This window comes from Asparagus officinalis, chromosome 4, assembly GCF_001876935.1.
Source record: "Asparagus officinalis chromosome 4, Aspof.V1, whole genome shotgun sequence".
NCBI classification, from domain to species: Eukaryota; Viridiplantae; Streptophyta; class Magnoliopsida; order Asparagales; family Asparagaceae; genus Asparagus; species Asparagus officinalis.
The window spans coordinates 81,900,270-81,914,335 of NC_033797.1; the positions used below are offsets into that span (position 1 = coordinate 81,900,270).

At 38.9% G+C, this 14,066-nt stretch overlaps 1 protein-coding gene across 1 annotated transcript in view; it reads left to right on the forward strand.

Annotated features, from left to right (window-relative positions):
- Positions 2,267-14,066, forward strand: part of LOC109838989 (protein FAR1-RELATED SEQUENCE 5-like) — a 38,920-nt gene continuing 27,120 nt past the window's right edge. Inside the window, exon 1 of the mRNA XM_020407418.1 lies at positions 2,267-2,420. Within this exon, the coding sequence (XP_020263007.1) occupies positions 2,267-2,420 (154 nt within the window). The remainder of the gene's footprint in view (positions 2,421-14,066) is intronic.

Genomic DNA, 14,066 nt, shown 5'->3' on the forward strand with positions numbered 1-14,066 from the left:
AGTCAAAGAATTGAAGCCATTCACGGGTCCTCTTCACGCAATCTCCTCGACAAAATATTGAAGAGATTTAAGGCATGACCTATCTTATCCAATGTATTCTAAACTCCTCAATAAAATAATAAGGAGGCTAAAATACTTTAAAGGGAGTATCTATAGGCATCAAAAATTATCTATAGGTTTTCGAACACAGCTCAGGACAAAGAAAAGATGAAAAATGTCGCCATCCAAGTCATAGAGGATCATCCGATGCAAAAAAGAAGCAAAGAAGCACGCAAAATGACGAAACAGCAAGGCTCAAAGCTATCTCACAACTAGTGATATAGCCTGACATGTCTCAGATTCTGAGACACCAAATGGTGTCTTGGTTTCCAAGACAACAAAGTGTGTCTCGTGGGCCGAGACCGCATAAGTTGTCTCAAAAATGCTGAGGTGATATGACGTGGTTTTCAACAGTTTTCTTGATCTTCATGAGGTACACATGGCTCCATAATTGCTTGGGAGTATCCATACACACTGGGAAGCCATTACAAACTAAAACTCCACCAGATCGATGGTTGGTTATGAATTCGTATCTTCAAACATGGCTTCTGAAGCCTATAAATACTCCTCTAGCACCCTTGGGCACGAGGGCTGGTGGTACTGACATACGTGCGAGAGAACTCATGAATTTGAGAGCAGAAACCCACAAATTTTAGAGAGAAAGGCTAGATCATGGCGAACTTCATGCATAAAGTGATACGGGTGTATCTTCTCTTTGGAACTTAGCGATCCTCATGGGAGCTTGAGGATAGATGATTCTCATACTAGCATGAGAATAAGGGGTGTCAAACAGTATAAGGGAACACAGGAGGAAGCGTGGAACAAGACGACGAGCAGAAGAATCAAAGTACCCAGTTTTTAGCCTGTGAGTCGACTCATGACTGTTATGAGTCGACTCATCAGGTTGAGTCGACTCATGACTGTCATGAGTCGACTCATCGCTGGTTATTGAGATTTCTCCAGTTTCTGTCGAGTCGACTCATCTCAGTCATGAGTCGACTCATCGCTGGTTATTGAGATTTCTTCAGTTTCTGTCGAGTCGACTCATCTCAGTCATGAGTCGACTCATCGAGGGTTTCCTGGTTCGTTTGGGATTCTGTTCACACGAATTTCTGTTGGTTTTGGGTCTGGTTATTTACCAAATTGCCATCCACGTTTGTACACCTATATAAGGGATTGTTTTAGGGTTTCTAAATAATCAGGGAGTTAAATCAAGAGAGATTAACTTGTAATTGAGATTTGGAGAGCTTGTTCTTCAATTCTAGAGTGAGATTGTGAGAGATTATAAATTACATACTCATAATCTAGAGGAGGTATTTTCCTTCGCCCAAAATCTGAGTTATTCTGGTATTCTTATTCTTTCTCCTCAACCCACCTTTGATAATTCCGCGATCAAAGGTGCTCGCACGGCAACTCGTATCAAGTTGGTATCAGAGCAATCAGATCCTACGAAGGGGGCATCCTGTGCATGGTCCTGACTCGTTCGCAATACAAGGAGCTTGGCGAGATCCTTACTTCCTTGGAAGGAGCCCAAGAGTTAAGGAAAGAGAAAATGTCTGAAACAGATAACTCAACAAGACTTGATGCCATGGAGAAGCAGATCGAGACAATCGGTTCGACGCTCAGTCAGCTCGTGGGTCTCATTAACAAAGGGGACAAAAGAGAGGAATCTTCTTCGAAGGGTAAGAAGAAAATCATCGAGTCCGATGAAGAGAGCGAGAAGTCTGATTCGGACGGGGGAACCGAGGTTGTTAGGGCTGCTAGACATCAAGGGGGTAAAAATAATTACCAAAATTTAAAGATAGATTTCAAGGTGGAGATTCCTGTCTATGATGGGAGTGTCAATGTAAAAAAGCTCGATGATTGGATTGAGCGTATGGAGATGTACTTCACCCTCTACGGATATTCATCCAAGGAGAAGATTGTGTTCGCGACATTGAAGCTTTCAGGACACGCATTGACGTGGTGGAAATCCTATTACAAACAGGAGAAGAAGGCAGCGTCGTGGAACAAATTCAAGGAGCTACTCAGGAAACAGTTCTATCCGGTGGGGTTCCTTGAGGAGCGTTGGTACAAGTGGTACGGCTTGCGCCAAAGATTCAATCAGACCGTTCAAGAGTACACGACGGAGTTCCAGCAGCAGGCGATGGTTCTAAACATCGCAACGGACGAGTACTCCATCTTCATGAAGTACATGGCGGGACTGAATGATTACATCCGTAAGGAGATGAAGCTGTTCACGGTCGAGACGATTGCAGAAGCGAGCGTGAAGGCAATTGCCATTGAGGGAAAACAGAAGAAGGGCAGCGAAACAAAGGGTGACTCCAAACAATCGGGAAACAAGTCGAGTAGCTCTCAACATAAGGAAGAGAAGAAGAAGGGTGATTCAGGGAAGGCAGGATTGACATGCAATCACTGCAAGCAGACAAGGCACGTGGCTGATCGTTGCTGGGATAAGTACCCTCATCTGAAGCCGAAAGGGTTGAAGAAGAAGGAGGAGAAAAAGGCGTATGTGATAGCACAGGGTCCGAAAGAGGTGTGAAGCATCCGAAGCCCTATCCATTAGGGTGGATTCAGAAGGAAGCGGGATTGAGTGTGGTGAACCAGTGTACGTTCCGATTTGCACTCCATGAGTCGTATATTGATGAGGTCACATGCGACGTGGTTCCGTTGGATGTTTGCCAGGTTATTTTGGGCAGTCCTTACTTGTGGGATAGACACGCGGTATATGATCGGCGGGCCCAAAAGTATACGTTCACCAAAGATGGCGCGCAATTTATTTTTCGCTCGGCATCTCTTCCGCAGGAGACAAGTTTGGTGACGGTGACTCAGGCTAAGAGGTTGGTGAATGCGGGCAGGAGGTTCGTGTTATTGTTCATTCGGCCTTATGAAGAACAGCTGAGTAGGATATGCTTGTCCACATTGAGCAAGCTTCAGGAGGGAGATCTTGACAGTTTGAAGGCCAAGTATGCGGATTTGTTTTCGGAAATCACGGGACTACCACCACGGCGAGGTGTAGAGCACGAGATTATGTTGACTGGCGAGAGTTCCTTGCCAAACATAGGCCTATACCGCACATCGATACAGGAGTCCGAAGAGATCAAGAAGCAAGTTCAGGAGCTCTTGGAGACGGGAGTGATAATGCCAAGTTGTTCACCTTGCGGGTCGCCGATGTTATTGGTGCCCAAAAAGGATGGAGGTTGGTGCATGTGCGTGGATTACCGGGCGCTCAACAAGATAACTATCAAGAATCGTTACCCACTACCACGGATCGTGCCAAGTTGTTCACCTTGCGGGTCGCCGGTGTTATTGGTGCCCAAAAAGGATGGAGGTTGGCGCATGTGCGTGGATTACCGGGCGCTCAACAAGATAACTATCAAGAATCGTTACCCACTACCACGGATCGATGATCTTATGGACCAGTTAGAGGGAGCGAGGTTCTTTACGAAGTTGGATCTGAAGTCTGGCTATCATCAGGTAAGGATTCGGGAGGAAGACACTTGGAAGACGACGTTCAAGACCAAACAGGGCCTGTTCGAGTGGTTGGTGATGCCGTTTGGATTATGCAATGCTCCGGCGACTTTTATGAGGCTCATGAATGATTTGTTGCGACCTTTCATAGAGGATTTTGTGATTGTGTACCTTGATGATATTTTGGTGTACAGCAGGACCTGGGAGGAGCATCTTGTTCACGTGGAGAAAGTATTTAGAGTGTTGCAGGATGGACAACTGAAGCTCAACGGGAAGAAGTGCGAGTTTGGGAAGGACGAGTTGGTGTATCTCGGCTTTATCGTGGGGAAGGGCCAGAGGAGGATAGATCCGGGTAAGGTGGCGGTGATCACAAAGTGGCCGACGCCGAAGACAGTGACTGAAGTGAGAAGCTTCATGGGGGCTTGCCAGTATTTGCGCAAGTTCATTCGACATTTTTCAACTTATGCGGCACCATTACATGGCCTCACAAAGGCTAAGGTTCAGTTCGAGTGGGGAAGGACGCATGAGGAGGCTTTTCAGTTGCTAAAGAGGAAGATCTCGGAGGCACCAGTATTGGCGTTGCCGAATTTGCAGCGGACTTTCGAGGTGGAGACCGACGCATCTAGTTATGCGATGGGCGCGGTGTTGATTCAGGATGGGAAGCCGGTGGAATATCATTCTGAGTTGTTTTCGGGTGCTATTGCGAAATTCAGCCCTTGGTTCCTTTGGAGTATGTATAGCTGTACGCATCCAGTAGAGACTTCGGTAGTGTGTTTGAGCAGGTGAAGGCTGGTCAAAAGGGGGAGTATGCACTTGGAGAAGATGGCTTGTTGTATCGTGGAACATCACTATGTATTCCGGAGGATGGTGATAGGTTGCAATGGATTCGGGAAGCACATACCTCGCGTGTGCAAGGGCATTTTGGAATTCAGAAGACGCTTCTCAATCTACGGCGACATGTGTTTTGGCCACGGATGCTTGATGATGTGACCAAGTATGTTGGAGGGTGTAAGTTATGCTGTATTTCGAAGCCTTCTAATAGAAAAAGGGGATTGTACCTACCACTACCGGTTCCTTCTAGGCCGTGGGAGAGCATATCTATGGACTTTCTAGGAGGATTGCCGACTACCAAGCGTGGGCATGACTATTTGTACGTTGTGGTGGACCGGTTCAGTAAGATGGTGTTTTTGATTCCTTGTAAGAAGACCGTGACGGGAGCGGGTGCAGCACAATTGTTCTTTAAGCATGTGTGGAAGCACTTTGGGTTACCGAGCTCGATTATTTTGGATCGGAATAGCCGTTTTCTCGGGCATTTTTGGGATTCTTTGTGGAGTCTGATGGACACTAGATTAAAGAAGAGCACGGCTTTTCATCCACAAACAGACGGGCAAACGGAGGTAGTCAACCGGACTATGGTGCATATGTTGCGGGGGTATAATTCCAGGCATCCCAAGACTTGGGATGAGAGCTTACCATATTTGCAGTTTGCTTTTAATCGGGCGATTCATGGATCTTCGGGAAAGTCACCGTTTGAGACTTGTTATGGATTCTTACCACCGAGTCCGTTTGATCTCGTGTTTTCAAGTGAATCTACGATGGACGGCAAGGAGGGGAATGAAAGACAACGGGCTCAGCGATTTCTGGAGAAGATTGCACAGATTCATGCCACGGTTGAAGCACAATTGAAGAAGTCACAAGCAAAATACAAGGCGAAGCATGATCAACATCGGGTTCCTTGTAACTTTGGCGTGGGCGATATGGTGTGGCTGAAATTGAGTAAGGAGAGGCTAAAAGGAGAAGGCAAGAAGTTGAAGCCTATTCGTTATGGTCCGTTTCGGATTCTCGATCAGATTGGCGACAACGCTTTTAGGCTGGATTTGCCGCCTTACTTAGGCATGTATTCGGTGATCAATGCTGAGTACTTGAAGTTGTTTGAGCCTCCATTACTGGATGATGAAGGTGATGACAAGGTGATCTTACCGCATGTTGATGACTTATGGTTTGATAGAGAGGAGCCGCTGAAGGAAGACTGCATTTTGGAGCGAAAGACGACCACGACAAGAAGGGGAATGAACGAGTCGTTTCTTATCGGACGTCAATGTCAAGTTCCTAGCAAGGCTAAGTGGTTCAATAAGGAAGGAGGGGCTCGCGAGTTTCCTCAGCTGAAGTTCTAACTTGAACGGGACTTCAAGTTCTTAAAGAGGGGACACATGATACGGGTGTATCTTCTCTTCGGAACTTAGCGATCCTCATGGGAGCTTGAGGATAGATGATTCTCATACTAGCATGAGAATAGGGGGTGTCAAACAGTATAAGGGAACACAGGAGGAAGCGTGGAACAAGACGACGAGCAGAAGAATCGAAGTACCCAGTTTTCAGCCTGTGAGTCGACTCATGACTGTTATGAGTCGACTCATCAGGTTGAGTCGACTCATGACTGTCATGAGTCGACTCATCGCTGGTTATTGAGATTTCTCCAGTTTCTGTCGAGTCGACTCATCTCAGTCATGAGTCGACTCATCGAGGGTTTCCTGGTTCGTTTGGGATTCTGTTCACACGAATTTCTGTTGGTTTTGGGTCTGGTTATTTACCAAATTGTCATCCACGTTTGTACACCTATATAAGGGATTGTTTTAGGGTTTCTAAACAATCATGGAGTTAAATCAAGAGAGATTAACTTGTAATTGAGATTTGGAGAGCTTGTTCTTCAATTCTAGAGTGAGATTGTGAGAGATTGTAAATTACATACTCATAATCTAGAGGAGGTATTTTCCTTCGCCCAAAATCTGAGTTATTCTGGTATTCTTATTCTTTCTCCTCAACCCACCTTTGATAATTCCGCGATCAAAGGTGCTCGCACGGCAACTCGTATCATAAAGAAGAAGATTTCGAGAGATCTGCAAGCCTTCACCCCTTTCCTTGAGATCAAACATCGCTTTGATCTTGAAAAGAGTATTTATTTCACATCGCTGAGATATTTACTTCTGTTCTTATTTTCCAGTTAAAACAAGAACATCGAACCTTCTTCATGATCAACCCATATCTGTGAATCGGTGATCCACGGGCTAACGCGTCCCCAGCACAGGCAAAGATCTCACGTAAGTAGCGACTGGTAAACAATCTCTGCGTGTGTTTCTAGGATATCCTCTGTTTGTTTCTTTTGTAAGAAGAAGTCTTATAAAAAGGCTCACTCTTTTATTTCTATTTGTAATCGATAAACATTTGTAATGGATTTTGCAAAGAAATTGATTTCCGATGCAAACACGGACATGTGATCATATGGATCCAACATGTCAAGGCATTTGTCTTGATGTCACTTGAAATACTCGATCCCTTATGGTTTTCTCTAGCTCTTGCCTTAGTTTAAGCAACATAGTTAAAGAGTTATTCCTCTTATTTCTGCTAGAAACGACCGATGAAGAGGTTAGAGGGTTGTCAAATGTTGTGATTGGACATTTTAAGGAGGAGTTGTTCCAGAACTTAACCTTTTCGCTCAAAGTGTTTGAGAACTATTGACACATTAACCAGTTGATGGATCACAATTGCTTGAATGATCAATGGGGCACCCCTTCTCCTTATATACATCCATCTTGGGAATATTAATCTGTTGCTAGGGTTCATGATGTCATCAGTCAAGGGCAATCTTTTATCAAAGTGTTTCTCTGTTCTTTTGATCGATCGCCTTTGTTGACATCCAAATCAGGTTGAGTTGGTGTTTCATTCATTCTTTAGACATGAGAGCGAAACTTTTTAATGCATAAGGGTTGTGCAGATCGCCTGCAAGGTTGTGCGATTATCATCAAGGCATCTTACACTCTTCTTTGTGAATTAAAGTCAAGCTTATCTTTTCAAAAGCTGTTTTAATTTTCTTTTTCTCAATCACCATGATCATGACCACCATCTGGTTTTGTTGCATTGATAGTGTGCCTTCTTCCCTATTGAAATTTGAGATGTTCATCTTTTCTTGTAAGTGGCCTTCACCATTCATCGCTTAAAGCTGATAGAAATGAGGCCCTACTGTGAGCGCCAACTATTGATAATAGAAAAACATACTAGATTCAGCTCGTAAGATTGGACTCATCAAGAGGGCCTCTTGATTAACTTAAATGGTAGGAGAGTGTTCTAGTGTTGACCTCTACTTGAGATTGATGAGTGGACCTATGATACACAGGAAAGTGTCAGGTTGACGATGGTGGGCTATCTACTAACACCGGTACATTGCCTCAGTTATACTCTTTAGAAAAAAATCCAATCAAAAGGTCTTTAGCCTATGGTTTTAGAAGGAGATGATCAGTAACCTAGGTCAAGCACTCATCTTACCTTACCTTAGGTAGAAGAGGTATTTATATTGTTTGCCTAGATTAGATCAGCCTTTACATGTGTCACCATCCTGATGGCCAAGGTTGTTATGGTATGTACTTGGCCCTTAAAGTATTTACTTGACCTGCAAGGTATTTACTTTGACAACAAGTGTAACCACATGACAGTACCTCATTATTGTAGGATGATACAGCCGATTTATATGTAGATTATATTGTTATGGAAGTTGATAATTAAAGAGATTGGATACTCGACTGATATCTCCCTACATGGTATGTTAAGGATGGCATACGATTCGAATAAATCATCTCCAATTAGGATGAATCGTCATATGGAATGGGCCGGGTTGAGATAAGGCATGGTAAAAAACCTGTTGAGACTGGTTACCATGAATCTATATCATTGTATTCTGGGCTTTTAAGTCAGATCTATGGGTTATGACCGAGTTGTAGACAGAGTGCGGATATCCCACACTCTAGTGAGTTAAACTACGTACTTGATTGACTGAGTCAACGTTCTATCATGAAGTGGTCTAGCAAATCCATATGTGAAATCTTGATTGTATGCACAACAGTAGCCATTCAATTATTAATATTTGCAATTACATACGTCAAAGCTATATACCAATGATATCAATTTTTCAATATAGTACTTCATTAAAACTAAATCTGATTATTGGTTGCATTTTTCGTCAAAGAAATCGATGGTTAGAAGATTTGGGACCCGTGATACGATTGAAGCAGCCCTTGGCGGTTGGCGGGCAAGCGAAGTGCCTTGTAAATTTCATTTTGAGTTGATAGATACATGCAATAGTGCAGTTGATGTATGACTTGTGGCACAGGAAGACAAGTTATCTCATTTTTCTAAAATTTATTTTCTATGCTTACTACCAACCAGTTATAGAAAATGCTTATATTTGATATTAATCGGTGATGAGTCACTAATGTATGATTCTTTCCAATTAATGCCACTAGTCTACACGATGTATGAGGTGGATTTTGAGCCCACGGCACGTCTTGTTGAAGTGATTTTTAGGAATACGATATCATGCAAATAAAAAAATGAAATCTTTAAGATTTGACTCGAAACCGAGAATGGAGTCTGATTTTGAACCGACCGGTAGTTGAAGAGATTTCTAGGAATATAATTCTATGTACAATATCATGCAAATAAAAAAATAAAATAAAATCTTGAAGATTAGACTCAAAATCAAGAATGGAGGCTGAATTCGTGTCTTTTTCGATAATAAACTGGAGTTAATGCCGTGGTCATAGCATACTATTAAATGTACGTCTAGCAAATAATGGTAAACACATCTGGAAAACAGCCTAAAATGCAATAGGAATTTGGGTGGTGGTGGGGGAACAAAGACTAAGGGCGTGTTAGTCAATTAGGATATTTTCATGCAAAATAAAATAATTGTTAAAGTAAAATAATTTTTCGCTAGTGGGATATTTTAGTGGGATAAATAGGAATAATTTTGTGAAGCGGGATATTTTGATAAAACAATGTGGGATAAATTTTTATAATCATGAAATATATATTTATGCATTTTAAAGATATAAATACTATTTATATATTTTAAACTTATTATTATTTATTGATAATTGCTTACAAGAATGTGTTGGCCTTCTTGTTTTGATGATGTTTAATAAACAATTTACTTCTAATGTTATTTATCTAGTGTTTGTGTTTTCGTATTTATTCTAGGCAAACAACGAGTTGGAGGTTGGATGGATTGCGTTTCAACGATCAAATTCAATGGAGGTTGGCAGAATTGTGGAGTGAAGCCTATCCAATTCAAATTGAAGATCCAAGTTCTAACCTCATCCGCAAGTGTACCAAGTTGAGCTACATCGAAGATCAATCAAGCTTGGGTAATTTAGTTTAGGAGTTAATATTATGTGTGTTAGTACCTTAAGCTCAATATAATATACACACACACATTTATTGGTTTCCATGTATATATATAGTTATATATATACATATATGTTTTGGTTTGATAGTTTTTAAGTTTTACTATGAAACAATTGAATACAATTGGAAAACATATTTTTGTTTCATACTTATATGCATTTATATGATTTCATCAATATCAATTTTATTTAGTTCCATGAAATCATGTTTTAGTGTATTATATGTGTATTTTGATAAAATACTATATTTATTGTTTATAGGCTTCATAACAATAGTTTATATCTTCTATTAAGTCTATAAAATCATTTTGTATTGTTTCAAAACATGGTTTAGCCAAAATATCAAAATTCATATGTTTACATTTTCATGTTTTGGAATATTTTGCAAAATGATGATATTTTTTATTTGGGAGGTCCTTTTTGAATTCATAAGTTTTTGTAGCATGTGTATTATCATGTCTACAATCATTCCCTAAAGTTTTATATTTTTTAGAATTTATTTGATATTTTTAAACAGGGTTTTAAATCAGAAAAACTATTTTCAAACTGTCACTTTCATATATTAGTTTGCGGTCGACCGCCACAGTCGACCGCGCCTTTGTTTTTAACCTGCGAAGCTAACATCAACTTTCGCGGTCGACCGTCACGGTCGATCGTCAGCTCGAAAATTCCCACGATCGACCGCAAGATTTTCACGGTCGACCGTCGTTCACTCCAACAGTTATTTTTGTACAAAATCTGATTTCCGATTCTGTGGGTTTTTTGGTCTTTTATTTGGGGTTTTTGGCTGAGGTTTTGGGAGGTTATAAATACCCCATTGCCCTCATCTTTCATAGCACCCCAAGAGAATTTTTTTAAAGAGTTTAACAATGGTTTAAACTTGTTTAATGTTTGTTTAAAAGAGTGTTTAAGAAGCTTTTAAGCAATTGAGAGTTTTGGGTTTGTGAAATCAATTTCACAAGAGCTTGAGGAGATCCTATTGGCGCTTGAGCTTCCAACCATCTTCCCTCAATTGCTTGATCCATTGAGAAGTTTTCTAAACTCTAATTCTAGCTTTATATCTATTTGTTTGATTATCATTTTATTAAAGCTAGTTTTATATTGAGTTTAGATTTGATTTATGTCATTGTTACACACACCCACATTGAGCTTTTAGTATTTACATATATAATATATTTGGGTTGTGAGAGATTGTAACAATTGAGTTGTGCTTACATTGAGTTCTCATCTATTATAGAGAACAAATCATTTATAATATTGTGAGATTGTAAAGTTTTCGGTGAGCTAGAAAACCGAGTGTGATGAGTGGACGTTGATCGGTGAATGTTAAAAACCGACATTGTGAGTATTTGTAAACGTTGATCAGTGAGCGTTGAAAACCGACATTGTGATGTGTAAACGTTAATCGGATGAGCGTAGAAAACCCGGTTGTGATAGTAGAGATCTCCTCGAGGTGAGGAGCGGGGACGTAGGTCGTGGGGACCGAACCTCGTGAACATATCGTTCTTTTGTGATTGCATTGGTGTCCTTATTTTTGTGTTTATCATTATATCACCTTTGTCAATTTCTCATTGTTTATATTGCCCACTATCTTATTTATCTTGTTTATATCTTATTTCACCCTTGTGTTAGTTTCTTATCCGTGCATATATCTTGTTGTATATCATACTTGCTAGGATATACTCCTTAGTTCATATTGCTCGTCCTAGCTCATATATATTGTTATATTTCATACTTGCTAGGATAACTTATTAATTAGTTTAAATTGGCATAAAATCGGATTAGATTAGCATAAGACCCTAATCACCCCCCTTCCTCTAGGGTCTAACAAAATGTTCTTTACTATTAAATAACTTTTGGTTACTATAAGATATTGACAATTATTATTATAATGATGGTCTAATGATGGTGATAACCATAATAGGAAAAAAGTAAAGAAAAAAAGAAATATAAAAAATAAAAAATAACAAAAGAAATATGAGTTTTGGTTTTTTACCACCTAGTTCTAAGATAAAACTTGGAATAATTTGAGAGACTAGAACTCTCATTTTTGTAAAAAAAATAAAGAAAGTGGGATAATTGTGTACCATTATTCCAATTCTAGTTTTGTTAGAGTTCTACTTGACTAACACTGTAAAATTTTATTCTAGTTTTAGTTCTATGTGACTAACACCTTAAAAATTTATCCCACAGATTATCCCAATTCTAATTTTAAGTTTAAGGTGACTAACCTTCCTAAAGAAACTTTTTATTTAAATCTATTTTATTTTTATTTTTTTAAGAAAGAGAGAAAGAGGGACTAATCATTAAGAATGAAAGTAACATGATCAATGTTAGATTATGAAACTTTAATCCTCAATCCTTGTTAATTAACTTTGAGCTTTTGATAGCATGTACGAGGATTTGAAATAGTATCAGAAAAACAATAGTCTACCTTAGTCTATCTTACTTTGGTGCAAAGTATCAACCATGAAATAACATACAAAGATCTTACAAACTTCCTGTGTCTGCTACATTCTTGTGGGATAATCAAACCTTAATCACTCTTCGGACATCTTTAGTCTTCACATTAGCCTTCCTTACCCCTTGGATGAAAAAATGGGCTCAAAATTGGGCCCCATCGAGAGACAAGTTGTCTTGAAAATGATTAAGAACCAAATCATACTTTCTTTAAAAGCACGATACTTTCTTTAAAAGCACGAGTTCGAGAAAAAAAAATTCATGGTCAATATTACCATTCATTATTTTGAATATTTTATTTAAATCTTAATCTATCCTGATACTAATTATATCCTATATTAATCCCAATGAACTACCTATAACTCAATAATTAAAAAAAGATTAATAAAATATATGAAATAACTATTTAAAACAAAATAAGATTAATAAAATACATAAAATAGCTCCATAGTATTAGTAAAAAAATAAGATTAATAAAATACATGAAATAGCTTCACCGTATTAGTTTGTTAGGTAAAGAAATCATACATAGCTAACATACTATAACATATGAAGTACTAAAAAACCCTAAAAGCTTCAAAATTTGCACAATATTCTCTCAAAGTTCTAAAGTGCACAAAACACTCTAAATTTTCAAAACTTAATATAACAAACGTGAAATTTGAATATTAAATGTAGCCCTCGAAGATTTTAAAATTTCCAATTAACACACTTAATGTTTTAAAAATTATAGAAACACCTTTAAAAGTTTAAATTATAAAAAACATCATGAAATTACAAAATTTTAAAACTTCTAAACAACATAGATGAATTTATGAAATTACCATTAGTACCAAAAATTATAAAAATTGTAAAAATAACCTGAAAGTTACAAAAATTGTATAAAAAACACCTTAAAAAGTAAAAAATCAAAAAAAATTTCCTAAAATTTTAAAATGCATAACCAATACATATCAAATTTGAAAATTATTAGCAGATTACTAAAATTTTAAATTTTGCAAAAGCAACCAAAACTCTCATTAATAGAAAAAACACAATCAAAATTTTGAAGATACAAAAATATAATAACATTTTAAAAACATACCACCAATACATGTGTTTGTGTCGAAAGTTGGTTTCTTCATTGTAGAACTTATTACAGCTTCAGTCGTTACAATAAATTCAAAAGGAAGGACATTTTATAAGATTCCTTACACAATGAAAATAAAAAAAATATTATTAACTTTCTTTAAAACACACGTAGAGGACGTTTATCACCCGCTGCTTATGTGGGGTCTTTGCCTGTGTCGAGGTTTATCCATGGACCACCGCGGATCAGATCCGGTTAATCGGAAGGCAAAATGTTTGTTGCTTCACGAAGGAAATAAGAACAGAAGTAAATAATCTCAACCAAGTGAGAGCACTACTCTTCTCGAGATCAGTACAAATTCTGATCTCAAGGAATGGTAGAACGTGCCTCAGATCTCTCAAAATGCTCATTCTTTATACCAGAGTTCACCAAAATCTATTAGCCCTCCTCTGAAATTTGTGGGATTCACTCTCTAAACCGACAGCGCCTCGCCCTCCTTTCTGAATTTCAGATCCCCTACGTATAGGACCCTATGCTTGTATTTATAGGTTTCAGTTATGATGTTTTTTTGATAAGAACAAGTGATTTAGCCTCATCTTCAGTTAATAATGGCCTAACCACGTTTAGGGATGATATTCAAGCAGTTGGGGGACTCTGGAATGAATAAATCCCGAGAAAACATCGAAATACGCGTTTTCAGTAACCGGGGTGCGAGTCAGTTCAATGTGACCCGCGGGTGTTAGAGTCACATTAAGGTAACCCGCGGGTGTGAGGGTCACATTAAGGTAACT